We start from the raw sequence: 22,104 nt of genomic DNA, 5'->3' as shown, positions 1-22,104 counted from the left end.
ATTAAACCAAAGAATAGGTATAATTCAATGAAGAAAAAATTGGTTTAAAATGAAATGTTTAGTAGATGGAGAACTTTTTTTTTTATTATTGGAACAAACGAAATCTTATGTAGATTAATCAAAAAAGCCTGAAATCTTGATTATACACCTTCCACCCAAGTCCTTGTAATGATTTTGCACTCTTCAGGTCATTAGACTTCACTATAGTATTTACTTGAAGTTCTACAGAAAAATGTATTTCCTTACTCAGTTGCTAATGTGTATCACAATTACTTGTGTACTGCACAATATTTATTTAGCTTATAGTTGATTCTAGCATTTTCTATTTGTCTTTTGGTTAATTTGGTAATAAAGCATTAATTTAGTGTGCCATTATATAGTTTCCTCGAATACAAAGATTTAAAGGTTTGGTGAAACTATTCCTTTACAATACTACACTTTTTTTTAAATTCTGTTTTGTATATACTGTATTTTTAATCTGGGGAAATAAAAGTGATTTAACTGTAAACAAAGTAATAAAATTAACAAAAGACAGGCCATGTAACAGGTTCATGTGATGCCTATTTGAGTGTAAAGTATAATTTTAAACTTGTGTGGCTTGGTAGAAAAGTGCCTTAAAAACAGCTGAAATAAGAAAAATCACTAACATCACTACAACCTCAAGTTTTTTTCCTCTCAAGTGCTTTAAATAGACTGAGGGAAAGTCCAAAAAGGATAATAGTAAGAGGATATGTCTTGAATTGGTGAGACTTGTAATTAGTGTCAGCGTGGGCTGACCTTGGCTTTTTTCTGTAGACAGGGCTGTTTAAACTCTCAGAGGAGGAATTCTTCATCAGGCCGCTGGAGCAAATGCACAGATCAGAAGAGCCACAAGCTCATGTCATCTTCAAGCGACATACTACTGAGCAGACCGGCCAGCTGGTGCAGCCGTTATTTGAAGGGAAAACATCCAATGGGACCTGCGGAGTCAAAGGTGAAAGTCCAGTGCTACTCTCGCTACTGTATTTTTATCTACAGGAATAGAGGGGATTTGTGTACTGATACCAGTCCATGCAACTACTAAATCTTCTAAAGCTTAAAAATGTGCAGTCGTGAAAGCAGAGAGATATTGATTGCGATGATATCTTTGCCAGATGTTAGTGGAAGAGCACAGCGAGTAGAGAGGCAGCGAGAGCGTTGGGAGAAAAACCATCAGCGGAGGAGACGGCGCTCCATCAGCAGGGAGAAATGGGTGGAGACTCTTGTGGTGGCTGACACAAAAATGGTGGAGTATTATGGCAAGAATGGAGTGGAGAGCTATGTTCTGGCTGTCATGAACATTGTAAGTATTTCCTTATTGTGTTCATTCCAATTGTTTTGAATTCTTATTTCCTTGTGGTTTCGTAGATTTGAAATGTTTCATTCTCTCCTTCCTCTTTACTTAACATTTGAATTGGGAATTACTTTAGTCAGCACTTATAGTCATATTAAGAAATTTGAATAACATTGGGACAACAGTGTAGACAGTATCAAATATATATTTTTTTTCATGATTTGAGATATTCAATATTAGAACACTTAATGTGATGAGCTAACCACCAGTCATGTAATTGCAGATGCACCTATAGACAGCTGATGAGAAAGTTCTTGTAGGGTCTTTTTTTATTAAAATCTCTTTTATTAAAATGAACAAAGTGTAAGTGCTGCTACGATGCTTGTCTAAAATCGAGCAACCGGACGACTCAATAGGATTATATAAATAAAATTTTGCTACACAAAACATAAATGAAACATGCTAACGACATAAAAAGCCTCATTAATTCAAACTGAGTTTCAGGTATGCTTATGTTTATGTTTCTGCCATATTCAAGAATGCAGGTAGCATATATGGCCAAATTGTATATTCTAACACAAATCAAGGGAAATAAGCCATATATATATATATATATATATATCACAGCTTCTACTATTCAAAACGACACGTTATCGACTTTCATGTACTTTTCAAGTTGTCTCCTTTTATTATTAACACCAGAAGTCTGCGAACACCGCAGAAGTCTCTGTACTGCACTGATACATCTTTCCTTCCGTTGAACTGGATCCAAGTTATCTGACCTCACTGTAATACAGCTGCAGGCCCTTAGCCACACTTTCCAAAATACACTTAGGAGTTTCTTTGCCTGGTTGAACTGTTGCTACTGAAAGCCTTGTTAAAGGAAAAGCCCTACTGAAACATGAAACAAAACGATTTCATTGCAGACTCTCTGTTAGGTTGGATGGACCTGGTGCAAAGAGGAAACATTGTATTTCCACAGTTTTATGTTAAACAGCATTTTTAAACAATCTTTTATCCTGATTACCTCAGTACCAGTTTCAAAATAAAAACCATGTCTGACTGCTGTGCAATAATGTCCGATGTTTTGAGTAAGAAAAACGGATTTGCTATTTAGAAAAGCATGTGAATGCTTTTTTAACCAAAAAGTGAAGATGAAAATTTCCCAAGTAGATTCCATGCTAAAGAGTAAACAAAGAAGAACGTCTGTTTTAAAATGTTTTCTTCTGCTATGGGTTTCATTATGTGTTTTTTTTTCTGTGTGTGTGTATGTGTGTGTGCATGTGTGGGTGCGTGTGTGAAAAATCCTTCACTATTTGCAGCTTGGAATGTAGAGACAAGCGAGAATGAATGAGAGCTTTATATTTTGGAATAAGAGAATGATATAACAATGACAACAACAAAAAAATCCTAATCTTCGATGTTAGCTGGAAATTCAACAGACAGGACAGTGCATTTTGGATTTGTGTTTTTGAGCCTCTTATAAGTAAACACCTGCTTCCGATTACTGAAGAATTTCTCGTTCTTTGTTGTTCTGGTAAAAAAAATTAAGAAAATAATTTATAATACCCAGAATCAATAGAAAAATATTATAATTAAATCCTGCTGTTTCCTTACACCGTCATCTCAGCCAATTTGTGATTGTGTTTTAGTGACCTGAGCTGAATTCAGAGCCACTCTAAAGCTAGTGTCAGCTTATTATCGACCAGCAGCAGACATATGCCCTTTAAACCTCTATTGATTTCTGTCTTTCAATCAGTTTGCTCATTTAATGAGGCTGTGGTGTTTGGTCCATTAACAGATACCCTCATGAGTATGCTTTTAAGTTCCTTAACAGTAATTAGCTTAAATAGCCATGCTTTCAGACATTGTTTACTAGCACAATGCAAATCAAGCTTTGATTGTGAAAGTAGCTCTCAACAGACTCCAAAGATATGTTCTCTATTTAACACACCCCTAGGAGAAGTGGTTGACAATCTGTTATGTGAATTCATTAGTTTATTACAAGTAGCATTTTTCACTGAGTTTGTTGTCTACTTAATTTCAATATTGACTCTTCATGCAGCACACTTGTGTTTGAAGTGCTGTTTTTGCATTATATTGTATGTTCATTAGGCATTCTGCTGTTGTTGGTGTTTTTTTTTTTGCAGGTTGCAGGGCTTTTTCGGGACCCGAGCATTGGAAATAACATCAATATTGTTGTTGTGCGTCTCATTCTACTAGAACAAGATGAGGTGAGGCAGCCTGTTGAGAGATCTGGACATTAAATAAAGGAGCTATCTAGTAGTGTGTGTATTATTGGGTACATTTAATACTTTGATTGTATTGATGGTTACTTTTCAACTTGCTGGTGGCATCACTACTGTGGTTTTGAGGTATCCAGTAGTAATATTTCTGGATTGTAGTAGTAGGTAGAAAACTTCAAAGTAGTGCATTGTTTTACATGCTTGTGCCAAAAATTTTGGAGCGTTGTGTATCTTTCTGCTAGACCAAGATGAGGTGAGCCACTAAGTAAATAAACCAGATTTAACCAGTATTAATCATTTTAGGATTTATAGTAGTGGGTACTACAAATAATGGCTATGATACAACGTTAAAATAAGTCCATACTGTGGTTGTGCATCTATGTTTATGATTAGGTCACATGTGTTTAAGGTGCCATTTAGATGCTTTTTTAAAATGACTCCAACCCCCCACCCCAAAAATGCTCTATTAGGTTCTATTTAGGCTTTCATGAAAATACTTGAATCCACAGATTTCAATTTATGATTTGCATTTCATGTGTTTTAATTGTTATAATAGTTTGGTTGCTATTGTTCTTTGTGTTTCTTGTTATGTTGCATTCAGGAAGACTTGAAAATTACTCACCATGCAGACAATAGTCTCAACAGTTTCTGCAAATGGCAAAAGCACTTGAATACAAAGGGAGATGAACATCCAGTCCATCACGATGTGGCTGTCCTACTTACAAGGTGCTTATATAAACATATTGGTATTGCTTTATATTAGCTGTTATTACAATTAATAGACCATTAATAACATTAGAAAAATTATTCAGAAGTATACAATAATCAACACCTTAATAAGCATATGTGCATCTGTTAACTGGCAAAATGTTAATATTTACAGGATAGATTAACTGAAGATTAGAAAAGTCAATGCAAATATATTTCATTGACAATTAACTATTACTATTACTACTATTATGGTGTTGAAAGTCATGGAAGTTCATCGATTATTAATGTAACCTAATGCAGCTAATCATCATCAATCATAATAAATAATATTAATCAAGTAGGTGCATTTAAATAGTGGGAAGAAAGATTAAAAAATATATTTTAATAATTTTAATCAGACCAACCACACGTCACATCCTCATACTTTTGCTCATATTAAAACCAGCAGATGAGTCAATCAAAATATTTTTTCAATCAGAATGATTGGCAGCCTCACTCTTCTCTCTCACTTCAGTTATCTTCTGGCCTGTTTTCTTGCGTCTAAGATAAGAAAAGGATATGCAAATGGGCTCTCATCCTCCAAAAATAAGACATTTTCAGAAACCATGAGGTAGCTGTCATAAGTGAAAATCTTTCAATATGTTTGATGTAAATCATGACCATTTTTTATGACATAAAATACTTGGTAACAATATAAATCTTGTCAGCCTGTTGTGTTGCCCAGTCCCATATTCCTGGAAACATAAAAATATATAGCGAATAATTTAGCTAGTGTAGTGTGATAATGAAAATAAAGAAAGCTTACTAGTGTTTTCACTGTAGTGTTCTCATCTCACATGAAATATGGCTAGCACCTATATTTACTTATAGCAGAAGTCTTATATGACAGCTACACAGCTACAGTTAAGCACAGAATAAAAAACTTTTGTCAGCAAACACTACTGTTTTTAAAAAAGGAATAGTCTCTATTGTATCATTGTGAATTCTATGATACTGGTGCACATTGTATATTTCTTTATGTTTTTTGTCTTTCAGCAAAGCTCTAAGCTATTTCTGTTCGTAAGATGTTGCTCTTCACAGCAATAAAAGAAATAACGAGAATGCCAAACTCTACAATGTTTGGGAAATGAAACACAGCCCATAGCCTAGATAAATGAGATCTGGAAGAGGTTTCTGTGCTTAATATAGTCATGAGTAACGATTCTTTTTGGCACAGGAAAGACATTTGCGCTTCCACCAACAAGCCATGTGAGACACTAGGGCTCTCTCATGTGGCGGGAATGTGTCAACCTCATCGCAGCTGTAGCATCAATGAGGACACAGGACTGCCGCTGGCCTTCACTATAGCACACGAGCTGGGACATAAGTAAGTCCTCTAAACACACTTTCAATTATCAGCTGCTAACTTGCAAAATATTTGATTAAAATCTGGGGAAACTATTCAAAACACTAGGCAAGGTCAAGGTCATTAACAGGCTAGGTCAGGATACAGGATACCTGTGGAACAGAAAACAGGCTTGATATTATCAAAAACAGGTAAGCTGAGTGTATACTTTGTGAACTTTTGGTGACTGAGAGCTTTTTTTTAAAAGTGTGTTTGAGTAGGTGATTGCAAACAGCTGTCTCTACTTCAGAGTTTTACAATTGAGAACAGGGCAGAATGTGTGTCTCTGTGTTTATGTGCATGTTCTTGGAGGTGTAATCTGAGGTGGCTATGTTTGGTGGTTGTGGTGCATGTTAGGAGCTAGACTTTGTAATCTGGCTTGACCTGACACTAATTCTCATTTCCGAGTTAAATTGGACAAGATTTAGAGCTATTCTATTAAATAGTGTATCTTGACTTGTTTATGAGAAATCACCAAGCTTTCCGTTCTGAGTTGGGAATGAAGTTGCAGCTCTAAAACCTCTGGCTGTTGCAAAACACAGAGACTTGAGACTAACCTCATAAACCTTACATAAATCTCCTCACAGAAATCCTCACCAGATACATGTTTTTAATCCCTTTATGTGTAGTGTCCAAATCCTGCACAAACGTGACCTGTTTCTATAGAGCATATTAAGGCTGAAACAATTAGTACCTCGAGTAATTCGAAAACAAAAAATTATTTGCCTCGATGCTTCGTGCAGACTTTGTTACTACACACAGAGCATTGTGTTTTTCCATGGCCTATTATTACTGATGCACCACATGCTAAAATCTGAAGTGCTCTGGCAGAACGATTCCAAAGTTTGCGATAATTTCAAATTAAAACATAACGAAAACCCTGTACAGTGTGTTTCTTTTAGGTAATTTGGAATTCATTTTTATGTTTTTATTTATGTTGTTTTTATTTATTTATTTCTATTTACATTTTGATGAAATATGGCAATTAAATGCACTAAATGGGTTTACTTTTCACAGATATTCAATCAAATTACTAGTTCATTTTAAGAGACCTGTCTTATTTACTTTTGTATATTCAGTATTGCTCTTTAATAAAGAAAAACTGCTTCTTACCCGATGACTCCATTAATCGATGGAATAATCGTTAGGATACCGAATTACTAAAATATTCGATTCGATATTCCCTAGAGCATATTAAATCTTGCTGTTTTCTAGCCAGCAGCAATTAGCTTTTTTAGACAAAGCATGCCTGTTTGCATAGGTTTCCTCTCTATATAATGAATGTCCTTTTTCTAATATGTTATCTAACACATATACATGTTTTATTTGTTTTATTTAGCTGTTAACAGGAAATAGCATTAGCATAACTGGCATAAAGAGATTACAGTGGCGTGGAATCTCTCAGGCTGAGCGAGATTACTTTTTATAAGCGGAATAACAGCATCCGTATGCATGTGAAACAACTTAGAGAGGTGTGAGTGTGAACTTGAATGTGGTCCTCATCAAAGGAATTCTGTATGTTTGATTATGTGGTACAAGGTGGTTTAGGGGCTCATCTGTTGTTTGTTTTCTTTATAATGCCTTTGATAAGTGTTTAGGGCAACACCACACAAGACTATAATTATCATGGAGTTCAGTGTCCCATTTGAAAACACAAGGTATATGAATTGTAATTGTAATTGTCAAGAGCAATAACGTGCAAATTATATTACTATTATACATATACATATATGCATATATGAATAATTTATTAATTTAATTACATATATCTGAAAATGTAACTCACCATAATGCAGAATCGGTAAGAGTTCAATTTATCGACACATACAGAAAAACTGCACCTGAAACAACTGCGGGAAATTAGCATTGGATACACCAAAAAGATTTGGTGTGTATTTGTTAAAATAGTAAGGTTTTCTGGAAGGATTTATGGAATAAACAAAATAAATTATTAACAATTTATTATTATGAAAGAGGAACATGTCATTTCAAGACATGCACTTTTAAGTAACATAATCTACTTTAGGGTGGTAACAAAAACTGTGCTTTGTGTTGGTCTGTTAGCAAATAGTTTCCTATGAAAGCATGTTGTTAGTGTTGTCCCAATTCTCTACAGAGCTCCAGTGGCGCAATCGGTTAGCGCGCGGTACTTATACAGCAGTACAGGCGAAGCAATGCCGAGGTTGTGAGTTCGAGCCTCACCTGGAGCATAGATTTTAAACACAGCTTACAAACATGTTCTTTGAAAAGCATAACTTAGGAATTATAGTTGGAGAATGTGCTCAAGTGGTTGAGTGTTGGGGGTTAAAAGTTCTAGTTGTAATGCTGTGGAGCTGCATCTCACTCTGTTATAGCAGGCCCTGTGGTCTTAATAAGCTTGGATATGTAGAAAAAGGACATCCACTAATTTATATGAAGCTTTTTACATGATTGTGAATAAAACTATAGTGTATTATACCATATGTATCCTTACTAATAGGTGAATTTTACATTCAGATCTGTCCAATATATAGTTCGTTTTCCTTGTTTTGCCCAAGAGCTGCCAGTCGAGGAACATAAGGCTGCTTTGTAGCACAACATAAATCTGCCACATGCAGCTCTTTGAAATAAGACAGAAATGGTGATCTCCTGACCTCCATGTCAAACACTTTACGAGTTCACCACTCAGACATGGTGGGTTGTGTTCTTTTTTTCCCTTTTCATGTTCTGTCTTTTATTTTCTTATTAGTTTTAGAAGTAAACGTTTGTTAATTTCCCTACATTGGTCAAAGCATGCATTTCCTGCTTTTTTTTTTTTTAATCTTTTCTCTTCCTATTTGTGACACAGTTGTGGACATTGTATGAGCTTTATTTTTTAGCTGATTAGCAGTGGAGTCAAGACTTAGCCATATACTAATCCATGTTCACTCTGCCCTGTATATACAATTCAGTGGTGTGTATAAAAGATTTAGACAGAGAATGTAAATCTTCTGAATGTGAGGAACCTTTGATCATCATTTACATTGTACATCAATAACAAGATCATCCAAATACTATACCACATTAACCTGAGAATATAAACCAGGTTAAAAATAGACATTAGTTATTTATTTATTCATTAAATAAATGCAGTGATCACTAGCACTTAGAGCCTCAGCCTAGCATTAAAGTTCATTGCATTAGTATTCGCTCCTTTGAAAAATTTCCATAAATTGTGTCTTATTTTGCTGAAGTAGAGATATAAAGCTAAATATATAAATTTATTAAATATAAAAAGAAAACATGTATCATGCTGCACGTTGCACAGCTCATGCCATTGTTTTGTAAATGGAATAAAACATTTTATGCATTAATGCATTGAGAAATGTTCATGTTTTTTTAATGATTTTTTTTTTTTCATTTCTGGGAAATTTTAATTATTTTGTTGAAGATTAAAATCTTTTGTATTTTGTAGCATGCATGAATAGAAAAACATAGAGATGTGTAAGGCTGATAAATCAACTTTATACCTTATCTGAATTTTTTTCACATTAATCCATTGAAACTCCATAAATGCATTGAAACTCCTGAAACTTCAAGCCAGAAGCTATAACTTATGACCATTTTTTTTTAAATGTGCCTGGAAATATAATAATCCCTTTATTCATTGCTCTGTCATACTGTCATCAACCACTGTGTGTTGCAGCTTCGGGATCGAACACGATGGCAACAGCAATAACTGCGAGCCAATTGGAAAAAGGCCGTTTGTCATGTCTCCTCAGCTTCTGTATGGAACATCTCCACCCAACTGGTCACGGTGCAGCCGCCAGTACATCACACGCTTTCTAGAGTGAGTAGCACACTGGCGGATTTTTCACTTCTCTCTCTGTCTATAAATATCATTTTTCCTTAGCAATCAGTCAGATTTTCCGTTTTCTTCATTGAAGTGCCCTTATTCGGCTCAGCTGCGGTCTTGAACTGAGATTTTCTGATTACAGAGTTTCGAATAGGATACTACACAGGATGTAACTCTTCTGACTGAGTTACAGATAGAGCTTTGGACCATGTGGAGCGAAATGACTTTTGCCAGTGTGTTAAATTGCAGCATTTGATGTTATGTTTAAAAATGAGTTCAAAATGTGGGTGTAAAAGCATCACCTTGAGACACAATGATTAGATTCTGTTTACTGTGAGTCACCCATTGGATTTGTTTTGGGCTTGTTTTGTGTCTGATGGATGAAGTTTGACATGGACTGAGTTAGCCTCATCTATAATTGACTCTGCCAGAGAAGGTGCAAACAGCATCGATTTCCCAAGCGACAACATGGCTGTGTTGATTCTCTTGTCAGTTTTGCTCCACCAGCTGAAGTGCATTAAGCGTAGGTCAGTACGGATCAGACTGGAGGGAGGTGAGGCACCTTAGGGAGTATTTTACACAGCAGCCAATGGCTTGGAACCAAACCAAGCTGGATAATTATTACTAAAACCATTCTGGCTGATATTTTTTTTTACTCATTGCAGCTAGATAAGATCTATCCTCTTTTCCCACAATCAGTTTATTCACTGTGGTGAGGATTTTTTTTTTATTACTCCTGAATTGACTTGTGAACGTTTGTGAGTATTGACAGTAACTGTGTATGTATCCATGAGCATGTACCATTGAATTTCTAAATATAATTGCTCACAATGTTTTTTTAATGTGTTTTATTAGCGGCTCTATGAGATTTGCAAGGTTACTGTTAACATGCTCATTCCAATACATTATTTTTTTCTATTTCTATTAACAGCTCATTACACTGTAATGTACTGCAGATGTCCAGTATAATCAAGCCTAATAATAAAGAAATGAAAAACATATTGCATTAAATCAGCAATAAATATGAATGTTCCATTCTAACATTAAACATTACTATACAAAAAAATTATCAGGTTTAGTTAGTATCTCGGATTGAATACTCAAATGCTCACTGCTCGCCACCGTATCTTTTTTATTACATATACAGATGAGTGGCAAAATAAAGGAAAGCCCTCAAAAAGTGTAGTGATCTCACTTGGGGCCACTAGGACAGCTTCTTTTTCTTCTTCTTCTTCTTCTTCTTCTTCTTCTTCTTCTTCTTCTTCTTCTTTTGGCTGCTCCCATTAGGGGTCGCCATAGCCGTCTCATCCCAAATCAAAAGCCAAAGAATTTGATTTCATTTTGATGCTGATCAAGCTTTTCAGGAAACCCTTGTACCCTGTAGATATGAGCAGGGCCATCCCATGACTTTTACTTCCTTCTAAGATTACAAGTGGACTAAAATTATGTCATTACTTAAAACTCCCACTCAACACACAAACACACACACACACACACACACACACACACACACACACACACACACACACACACACACATAATACACAAGAAACATTTTTCCACGGATCACTATGCGTTTCTAATTCTTTGAGTCATATACTTTATGCCAAAAATCATATCAATGATTTATCAGGTGGGAAGAAGCAGAGCCAAAGGAACTAAGAAACGAGATGATAAAGAAACCAGCGACTTAATAGGCATTTATACTTCTGTGAATACTTGTTTGCCAAATGTGAATTATCTATGGTTGATTAAACAGAGCTTATTCAGAATACAATATCCAAAGGCTGTTACTTTTGATAGGCTTGAAGGCTTTCCCAGGCCTTTGGCTTCATGCCACGTTTTCCCCATGACACGGCACATATGATGAAACATCCCTCCCTTCCTTCTTTTACTAATGAAAGAGAGTGCTGTTGTAGTTTGGTGTTAAATGCATAGAAGAGGCTGAAAAGGTGATCAAAGTTACAGTAGACACTAGATAAGTGATGTTTTGGAAGATTGATTGTGTCTTCAGGCCTTGGGGCTCAAATAAATTATTGATGGTTGCCAGGTATCTGAACTTGGCTCTAGTTGAATTTCCAAGAAACATATAGACTTGATCGGAAATCATTTTGATCTTATTTAAATAAAATTTGGAATGTGAACCAGCCAGGGATTGAATCAAAGCTTGTTAACTGGTCTCATATGCAGTGACAGTTTTTCGCTCTGCCTCTGAAAATGTGTATTTGGCCCTTGCTTTAGCACTGTATGGCCTTTCCAGATAATCTGATCAGTATTCAACTCAGGGAAGTCCGTTCTCCTTATTAACTTCACAGCTGTTTTTGCTTTTCATGGCATAAATATGATTTCTAATATAAAATCTTATCTTGTTTATGTGCTGAGTCCTTTTTAATACATATTGAATAATATAATTCAACAATTATTGCAACAATGCAACATTGTTATTAAAAAACAAGACTTTCAATTGAATTCTCTAACCACTTTGAATAATTGAGGTCTTATATCTTAAATTAAAATCATGAATCTTTTCTTAACAAGAAGCAATATATTCTTCAGTCATGAGTTCCTTAAGGGTTTTGACAGTTGGCCTTGCAAACCATTAAAAACACTCCATGGTATGCAAATGAATAAAAAAATAATTCACATTAATTATATGTCACTGATTATGATGTGATTTGTGTTTTAACCACCAAATTTGTCATATATTGCAATTAAGTTAGATTAATTGCAAAACAGGAGCATGTTATACTAAATATAAACTCTTTTGGACTATTATACATTGAACTGTCATTACATATGTCCATGTAAATTAAATATGAAAAGAGTTTATATTAACTGTTAGAATAAAAAGACAGGAAGTGAAAAAGCATAAAGCATTTTGCTTTCACTGTATAGGAATGAAGTGTGAGTTTTTCTGTTTTCCTGCTTAACAGTCGAGGCTGGGGCTGGTGTCTGGATGACCCTCCTGGCAAAAATGAACTTGCCTCTCAGCCTGTGCTACCTGGCATTCTCTACAGCGCCGCCCACCAGTGCCGCCTCCAGTATGGCTCCAGCTCGCTGCTTTGTGATGACATGGACGTAAGTCAGCAATTTTCTATTCACTTTTCACACCCACATGGCCTTAGCGAACCCTGCACAGCTGCACGATCCATATCAGGCTTCTGGAAAAAAAGTTTTCCAAGCAGGATCTGTTGGTGCAAAAACAAAATTTGATATTCATAGTCATGGTTTTGCAACAAATACATAGAACCACACTGAACATTAGACCGTGAAACACATGACAGCACTTATAGCCTATTTTCTTACTACATCAATATTTACCGTAATTTCCAGACTATAAAACGCACCCATATATAAGCCGCACCCACTGAATTTGACAAAGATTTTTATTTTGAACATAAATAAGCCACACCTGTCTATAAGTCTACACTAAAACTAATGAACTTTACACAGGCTTTAATGAAAGACAGTGTCTGTTACACGGATTTCTGTTGCAAATGGAGTTAGCGAGCTCTCCCTTGACCCAGACTCAACGCGTTACAACGGCTTGTATCTAAACAGTAGCCTACCAAGAAAGTCATTGTTCACTGTCTTCCTCCTTCCTTTCACAACTATTTCTCTCTGGAGTTTATCTTTTGGCATCGTAGTGCGTTTAAAAAAAAACATTTTTTTCTCATTAAATAGGATGAAACATAAACAAGAAAAAACAAGCAATGAAGGGAGCAATGATTTCAGCAAAGAGAGCGGGGGCAGCGATCATCTCCACTTTCCAAGGAGTCAGAGTTACATCCTCCACTGAGCAGGGAGACAGAGTAACATCATCCACCAAGCAGAAAGACAGAGCAAAGTCCTCCCATGAGCAGGGAGGAAACATGTCTTCCTACTTTTAACAGTGAGGCAAAAAGATATCCTCCACCACACAGGGAGGCGGAGTGATGTTCTCAGTTGGGACAGGAGGTGCAGCGATGTCTTCAGCTGGGGCAGGAGGGGGAGTGATGTCCTCAGTCAAACCAGAAGGCAGAGCGACATTCTTAGTGGGGAAGGGAGAGTGGGAGAAGTCTGAGTGGAATTGCTCAAAAGGCCATCTGTGGCACTTTGGTTATGCTGTGATTTCAACTTATAACTTATAAACCATCTCAGGTTGAAACAATATGCTAGCTCTCCTCTAACCCACAGGACACAAACTAACACAGATTGAATAGTTGAGGGTAATGTGCTTCCTCTAAAACATATGAAGCCATCCTGTGCATTTATTTTCAAACCACTGCTAATAATACACATACAACGGGCAGCTAAATACACTTGGAATAAATAGTTAACTTCTTATTTCTTTCTTTCCCTCTTGCCATCTACCCACCCAGAGAGTATAGAGTGAGACCCATAACCCTCAAATGCTCAGTGTTATCCTCTTTCAATTGTAAATCGTGTTGCATAAAAGCATCAAATTCATGTTAATGACTATTATTTAGCCAGAGGGCTGTTCATACTTTTGGGTTATAAAAGAAACAGACAAAAAACAATGCCAAAAAGGTTTTAATATGATTTTATATCCTGTATTGATGACAGCTTTAATATATATTAGTATGTGTTAAAGCTGATGGGACTGTTTATTTGAGCTGCGATTAGGAAACTTTTCTTAGTTCACAAGAGAACGACTGAGCCATAAGCATTTATCACATCGCATGGTGTTTCAGTAGATCAGTGTTTACCCGTAACTGAGACTGAATAAACTTGCAGCATTCCTCGGAACCATTACCCCTTATTGGCTGCCATGACTGACAGGAGCTTGTAGGAGATTGAGATGATTTAAGACATCCTGCTGATAATTAAATACATTCTGATCTCATTAAGAACTAGAACTACCACAGAGATGTTTTGTGCCTTCAAAATGGAAAGAATAGAGCAATACACAAGCTTGCAGCTTTTGCAGGAAGAAAACTGGACCACACACATCACTTTTGCCTTACAGGAAGTCTCTGTATCCATTTATACATATACTATAAGTTGCTCAGCATGAGATGATTTTAAGATTTCCTTCTTTAACCTGTAAACAAGCATACTATTAGCCAAGACCGGATTGTCTTCCGGATTGAATTCCAGTATTGAAAATTGCAACAATAAAACAAAACACTATCATAAATCTTTAATAAATCTTTTCATACATCTCTATTTCTTAAAATCAACAATCTGCAGAAACAGAAAACAGTTTAAAGGAATAAAATTGGTTGTTTGTTACAATCTTAATTGTGGAATTGCTAACAAAAGGGCATCAGATACCAGTCACTGTTTAGAACTGAGATATAGTGGAATGTCGCACAGCATTACCGGTGTTTGTCTTATAACCTGTAACAGATTTTTTCTGACAGTTAGATGGCCCTGACTGATTGTGCATTTGGCATATAACAAACGTCTTCCAATCATTTGTCAAAATGTCACGTACGTCATGCTTTTATTTCTTCTGACCTCATTCTGAAAACTGTCAGGACTCTTATCAGAGATGTTAGGTCCTGGATTTGTCATAAACAAGCTCACGGTGTATTGAAAAATGAAAAATTATATATTTAATTTATTTGCATGTTATAAGTAAGTTCTGTAACTTTTAGAGTTGTAAAAAGTATTAAATAAAATATACTAAAAACAACAAAAACAATAACAATAATAGTGCTGAAAGAAATAGCAAAATGTTGGAAGTAGTAAAATAAAATATACTAAACAATACCATGTCTTTGCAATCGCTCTACCATGTGAATAGACGTTATTGAATCAATAATTATTATTCAATTATATTATTAAATCAATAATAATAATGAAAGTCATTGTCAATGAATGCCATTATCAATTATTTGGGCTGCTAAAGTTACGGCTTAGTGTGACGGCAAGATAACATTGTGAAATGGGAGACAGTACTGGTCAACCAGCAGCCTGAAAAGAAAACACACATGTGATGAAGGCGAAACATCTGCACGGGGAGCAAAAACTGTATAATCCTCATCATGGGAAAATTGTATAGTTTAATAAAGTGCTATTGTGTAAACTGTTTGTTTGCTAACTTTGAGACAGTCTAACTGGATCTGTTCTGTCGTGACTCGTGAGCATCAGGTTGCTCAATCAGCTTGCTCGTGACATAGTGATGGATTCAATAAAAACGGTGCAAACAAACACTAAATCTAAAAGTGCAAGTAACAGCAGCAGAAAATAATGAAGCCTGTTAGCTTGCTGCATTTCTCCATTTAATTCTTTTTTTTAAAGCACTCGTCTACTACAACAGTTAACTTATCTATTTTCCAAAGTGATTTACTGCAGCTTTACTATACTTGCAAATGCTTGCTTTCAATGTGTATATATTTAATGAATGCATATATCATTTAATTATTATACATAATACATTTTATGTACAATAAATGTTAATTGTCAAAATTAATAAAATAATTTATACAAATTAATTCTATATTCTTAATGTTTATATCTTCATAACTTAACAAAATGTCTGTATTTCTTTAAACAAAAATTGTCAAAACAATGCTGTATTATATTTTATATTGATTTTTTTTTTTTTAAGCATGGTTTTCAACTTGCCATCTGCAATTACTTAAATGCAGTTTTTTTGTTTGGTTGGTTTTTTTTTGTGTTTTTACAGAAAAAACAACCCAGCATGAGTGAATTTGTTCAAGGAGAAATCAAAGCAGCCACTAAAAACTTTATAAAATGTCAAAATTAAAGACAGTAAATCTCAATATGTGGCTTTTGCATTTTTTTAAGTACATTTTTTATAAATAAATACCCTGAATTTGATTTTTATATAGTTATTATAAGTTATAAGTAAATTATATATATATATATATATATATATATATATATATATATATATATATATATATATATTATATATAAACTAAATCTAATTAAAACAATTTTCAATCGAAGAAGAAAAACAATCATCTGATTAATCGATTATTAAAATAATCATTAGTTGCAGCCCTATTGTAAATAGGAAAAATAGGTATTTGCATATTTGTGCACATCAATCAATTTGCATTTGAGATAAACTTTAAAAGCAAAGATTTGTTTGATATTTCATTAGAAGGTTATATTCCAAATGTTATAAAAGCAATCTATTCATTAATTAATTTAATTTTAACATCCTAACTCACTGTCAATAATATCTGGTAAGCTGAAACCATCAGGGTGATAGTGGACTTCAGAAGAATTCCTTAGGATTTACCATCTCTCAGGACTTGAAATTGGAGACAGATGTTGACTATATCACGAGGAAGATTTTTGGTGCTTTACTGCCAACTATTCATAAAGTGTACATTACCATAATGAGGAAACCAGCATTACAAAACATCAAGGACATCACACAGCTGGCTTACCACCTTTACAAGCCTCTATGCTGCTCATGATCAGTGCTACCAAGCCACAGAAATACAAGACACAAGAACATTATCTCATGAACACTTAAAATCATGCTGGTAAACAAATCATGTGCACTATATGTAAACACATTGAAGTGCAAAATTGAAACAAGTGTAATATACAGTGTATTCTTTTTCTATTTGTTATATATCACAATGCACACACTGCCACAGTCTCTATGTACGACTTACAGTACACATATCTGTATATAAGATCTTGTGTATGAATCTTCCTTTCTTCTTATTATATTTTTTTTAATGTTTGTACTCAGAAGCTTCTGTTACCAAAACACATTCCTTTTATGACTTTGTGCACACTTGGCAATGAAACTCTCTGATTCTGATTCTAACAAATGACAAGGGATATTTTGGTCCATTTTCAAGGCCCATTTTCGTGGTCTGTTACTCCGTGTTATCCTGGCATACCTTATAAAAGAGTATGCTGTAAAGGTGAACAGAGGACTGGTGGATGATAAAAGAGCATTTTCTTTAATTGAAACATAGATATGAGAAGCTAACAGGGGTATTGACCAAATGTGAGTGCTGTCATCAGAACATTGCATTGCCCCCTGTGGCCTAATTCAACTGAGAATCCTTGCAGCTTGACATTCAATTTCGGAGTGGAATGAGGAAACATAATACATCAAACGATATTACTCTACCTGGTGTTTATGCCTCCTTGGAAACAAAACAGTAGGATCCTCTGCCTAATTCAGCTGCACAAAAGTACTATCCATGTCAAAGTGTATTTGTCTATGTGAGTAACTAGGCTATCCGCAATGTACCAATTTCACTGATAAGCTCTTGTAAATGCTTAAGCTGCAATGACAGATGGGGGAGTCTCAGATGCAAGAAATAATGACTCTGGTATAGAAACTCAGTGACTCATTTATATACACACTTTAATAAAGGTTTTATCTATGCACAACCAGTTTTAAAAACTGCCTGCATCAAGAATGAATAACAGCTATTAATCTGTATGTAAGTCATTGCTACTGCTTTTAGTGAATAAGTAAAGATTTTTCTTACATTAGTAAACTTGCACTAGTTTTTAATATCTGCCAGAATAGTTTTAATTTGTAGCCAGATCATAATCATCTTTAACAGATACTACAATTTACAGTGAGCTGCAGAATCTCAGTTATACTTAACTTTAAATTTTGCATCAACAATGCAAAAAAAAAGTTTCTTGTCCCACACTACAGCGTACCTATCACAAGGCATTATGTGTATTTTATACTTTTCGGAATGCCTTATTTACACACTAAGCTAGAGTCACACTAAACTCCTTCAGTATATATTGATTATGAACTTACTATTTTTGCTTGCTTTGTGTAGAACGTCTGCAGCACTCTGTGGTGCACCGTGGCCTCAGCATGCCACTCAAAACTGGACGGAGCAGTGGATGGCACCAAGTGTGGTGAAGGCAAAGTAAGCCCCTGAATGTGTTTTCTTTTCCCAGCATGAATATGATTTCTGCTTTACTTCTTTTTCTCTCATGATGTAAACAGAATGCTATGCTCAACAGCTGTGGTCAGGTTTTGTTGTACTTCCTCCTGCATGGCCTATGTTGCTGTCTTGGCTGACTGTATGGAGTGGTGGTGTTTTTTGTTTTGCTTTTGTCAGTGGTGTTTGAATGGTGAGTGTGTATCAGCTGGATATCAGCCGGAGAATGTGCATGGTGGATGGGAGCCATGGAGCGAGTGGTCATCCTGTACCAGGACATGTGGCGCTGGAGTGCAAAACTCGCAAAGAGACTGTGTTAATCCTACGTACGTGAGTCATGCTTATATACGAGAAACTCATGTACAGAGCGATCTATTACTAAAAGTTAAAGGTTTGGATACAAATTAATTTCGCTAGCTTTTTTATTTGTCTTCCTAAACAAGTAGATTTTATTTAAAACTTTAAAAAACTTTTAAACAAGTGATAAAGCAAAGTTTGTCATTAAAGCTGGTTAAGTGTGCATGTTCTTTTTTTATAAAAAATACTTTTTGTAATATAAAATGAAAATGACAAAATTATAAATAAATAGCTTTGATATGCTTAACACAACACATTTTTTGGTCAATACATAACTCTAGTGCTAGTGTTGCTAGTGTTATTGACTTTTTACCTCGTCACATGACACTCCTAACCAATAAGTATATAAACAGATGTAAATATTAAAATTAAACCATTTCGCTTTTAAATCTTTTGGCTTAGACCTGTTGTTTTTATATTGTGCTCCCTATGACAGACTGTGTGGCATAGGAGATCGGGAGGTTAAATAGTTTGCATTTTTTTTCCTAACTTGTCATTTCTCAACTGATAAGATTATGTGTATGCATGTGTGTTGATTTGTTCAGATGTTTCTGTTTATTTTCACTGTAATGCATTGGCATTAGTGGGGGATAATACTATATGCATATGCATAATATATGCATAATTTGATGATAATTTCTCTTAAAATCGGATGGGTTTCACCAAACAAGATGTTTTAGAATATTAAAGGATAGAAAAAGATTTGTATTTTGCATTTTGTTTGTAAAACATGGCCCACCAACTGTATCAGTGACTTTTAATATGAAGAAAGAAATCAGTGATGACAGTTTATGTAGCATCTGTTTGGAAGATGACAAAATCTATACGCATCTCACATGATAAGAAATTGCATGTACTGTCTGAAAACAGCTTTTATTTTCAGTAGCACTCCTTCTACTAATGTCATATATTTTGTTTATCGCAAGTACACCACAATCTCAAAAACATTGAGACTTTTTTTTTTCTGTGTGCCTCAGCCCGAAGAATGGAGGGAGATACTGCCTTGGGGAGCGCCGCAGATATAGGATCTGTAACCACGAGCCATGTGCACAAAGCCAGCCTAGCTTCAGATCCATTCAGTGCAGCAAGTTCAACAGTGTCCCTTATAAGGGCAAATTGTACCAGTGGGTGCACGTCAATAACCGAAGTGAGCATTATGTACATGCATGTTTTGTGCTTAATAAAAAAAATTTCAAGCCTAAACAACAAGATTTTATTAGGGACGTTATTGGCAGGATGATGTATATTTATATTATAAAATGACAACCTGTGCTTACAATTTCATATTTCATATTGCTGCCATTTGCAGGGAAAATGTGAAGAGCTGCTGACTCCCTAATTTACCAACTTATTAATGTTGACCTATGACTCAAGTGCCTCAGAATGCATGCAGAAAAATATCAGATATTGTATAAATCAGGTATATTAGACATTTCTAAGTACTAGAATGAACTGTGTAGAGTGAGCCTGATCAGTATTAATGAAAACCAAATACGTTATGAATCCTGGCAAGGAACCATTACCATATGGTATTAAATTAACACAATACGATGCGTATGGTAGATCAGTGCAGTAGTAATGCAGTGATAATGTTTGCTGGGATTGAGCCTCGGTTTGGATGAGAATGTGGAGTTATGTTTTATTCAAGGCTTTAAAAAAAACATGTTGCAATCATATTAAATATATAAAAAAATCCAGATACACTCAGTTCAGTCATTTGAAACATGCATTTCAATAAAAATAATGCAACAAATGTGGACTCTGGTCTAAGACTGAACTGTAGATTTATGGACTCTGGACTTTTTAGATGCAGGGATTTAGGACATGGTAAAAGTACTCTGGGCTCAGCTTAAAATACTAGAATATGTACTATGGAGTGAACTAGAACTTTATAGTTTGAGACTCTGAACTTAGTTGTGATTCTACAGTTCTAGACCTTGTGTCTCTGGACTCGACTTGAGCACTGTGGCTTTGGATTCTGAAACCACTTCTCATAGTAGACAACCCATGACATGGCTCCAACCCATAAAAATTTATGAAGGTTGTTGAAAACCATGATGTTCTACAATATGAAATACAGGCAAAACTTCTTATTTTATCCAAAGGAATTTTATGTTACTGTTACTGCACTTCTCAAGTTTTAGCCTACAAGAGTAGTACAACAGAAATCACAACTTATCTCACCTTTTCAGTAAATCCATGTGAACTGCACTGCCGCCCGATGAACGAGTATTTCTCAGATAAGATGGTGGACGCAGTAATTGATGGAACCCGGTGCTATGAGGGAAGCCAGAGTCGAGATGTGTGCATTAATGGAATCTGTAAGGTCAGTGGAACATTCAAGTTTGGAAACTCATTGAGTAACTAAAGGACTGGGAGCAAAGCAATAAATAACCATTGTGAAAGAGTTTTTCAGTGCCCTTATGTAAGCCCATCTTGCTCATGTTCTGTGCATACAATTTTTCAGCCTATTGTGCTGTTAGCTTTGTTTTTTTTAAACATCTTATTCATATGCATATCTTGTGCCGTTTTTATCTAGTCTTTTGTTCAGACCTTCATCCTTTTGTTCAACTTAGCACTCATGCTTCTCAGACTCAGTTGATAAAGTGTAAGATTTGAAATTCACACCCTTGTTAGAAATCTGTCCAAAGAATTCTATGCTTTGGTTTGAAAACCCAGTGTCAATTGAATTGTGTTTTCCTTGGACAGGGGCTATAGTATGAGCCCAGGACTTACGTCATAGTGTACATTTTTATTGGTGTTTTATCATGGACCTTTGACATATCTTGGCAATGCACATCTGCACAGGGGAACAATATCTTTTGCTGGCGCAATGTGTAGTGATGTGCCATTGCCTTATTCAGGCACTCAATTTTTCTACAATCGAGGGTTGCTTATTTGAGAGTGCAAACATGCCTGAACTGCTGAGAAGCATGACTGTGGGCAAGTTCAAAATTGGTTTGCACTTAAATAGCACTCCTAAACATTTGTCAGCTGTTGGCTTTCCACTTTGGTCTGTCAAGTGTAGTGTGCATATAAAGACAGCTTCAGAAATAATGCAAACATTCTTAAAGATGCATAAAGGTTATATGCTAGAATTCTTTTTTTTTTTGATTGAGTTAATTGACTCAAATGCTGATGAGCCAGGAATTCAACAGGTGCTAATTCTAAGATGTCTGTATTTCAGTTGTAATACCTAAAACAAACATATTTATTTAATGCTTTATTAAGGTAATTAATATTTTTTCTTTTCATTTGTCAGATGACTTATCCAGAGTGATTTAGAATGATCTCATTTATACAACTGAACAGATGAGGGTTAAGGGCCATGCTCAAGGGCCCAGCAGTGGCACCTTGGTGGTGTTGGAATTTGAACCCATGACCAATTTAAACTCATAATCAGAACTCCAACATCAACC

The 22,104-nt window shown here is 35.3% G+C and overlaps 1 protein-coding gene and 1 non-coding gene across 2 annotated transcripts in view; both read left to right on the top strand.

The window, feature by feature from the left end:
- LOC124391261 (A disintegrin and metalloproteinase with thrombospondin motifs 7) overlaps nucleotides 1-22,104 on the top strand; it is a 56,611-nt gene that overhangs the window by 2,364 nt on the left and 32,143 nt on the right. The window contains exons 3-13 of the mRNA XM_046857731.1: nucleotides 796-973; nucleotides 1,134-1,321; nucleotides 3,463-3,546; nucleotides 4,160-4,284; nucleotides 5,486-5,635; nucleotides 9,318-9,461; nucleotides 12,401-12,545; nucleotides 18,221-18,313; nucleotides 18,509-18,654; nucleotides 19,663-19,832; nucleotides 20,878-21,011. Of these exons, the coding sequence (XP_046713687.1) occupies nucleotides 796-973; nucleotides 1,134-1,321; nucleotides 3,463-3,546; nucleotides 4,160-4,284; nucleotides 5,486-5,635; nucleotides 9,318-9,461; nucleotides 12,401-12,545; nucleotides 18,221-18,313; nucleotides 18,509-18,654; nucleotides 19,663-19,832; nucleotides 20,878-21,011 (1,557 nt within the window). The remainder of the gene's footprint in view (nucleotides 1-795; nucleotides 974-1,133; nucleotides 1,322-3,462; nucleotides 3,547-4,159; nucleotides 4,285-5,485; nucleotides 5,636-9,317; nucleotides 9,462-12,400; nucleotides 12,546-18,220; nucleotides 18,314-18,508; nucleotides 18,655-19,662; nucleotides 19,833-20,877; nucleotides 21,012-22,104) is intronic.
- On the top strand, nucleotides 7,771-7,863 carry trnai-uau. The gene is given in 2 exon segments: nucleotides 7,771-7,808; nucleotides 7,828-7,863. It is a non-coding gene; the product is annotated as a tRNA-Ile (tRNA).

The sequence above is a fragment of the Silurus meridionalis genome, chromosome 9 (genome assembly GCF_014805685.1).
Source record: "Silurus meridionalis isolate SWU-2019-XX chromosome 9, ASM1480568v1, whole genome shotgun sequence".
Lineage (NCBI taxonomy): Eukaryota > Metazoa > Chordata > Actinopteri > Siluriformes > Siluridae > Silurus > Silurus meridionalis.
The sequence above is the reverse complement of the archived record's forward strand: the minus strand, read 5'-3'. Positions and strand labels throughout refer to the sequence as shown.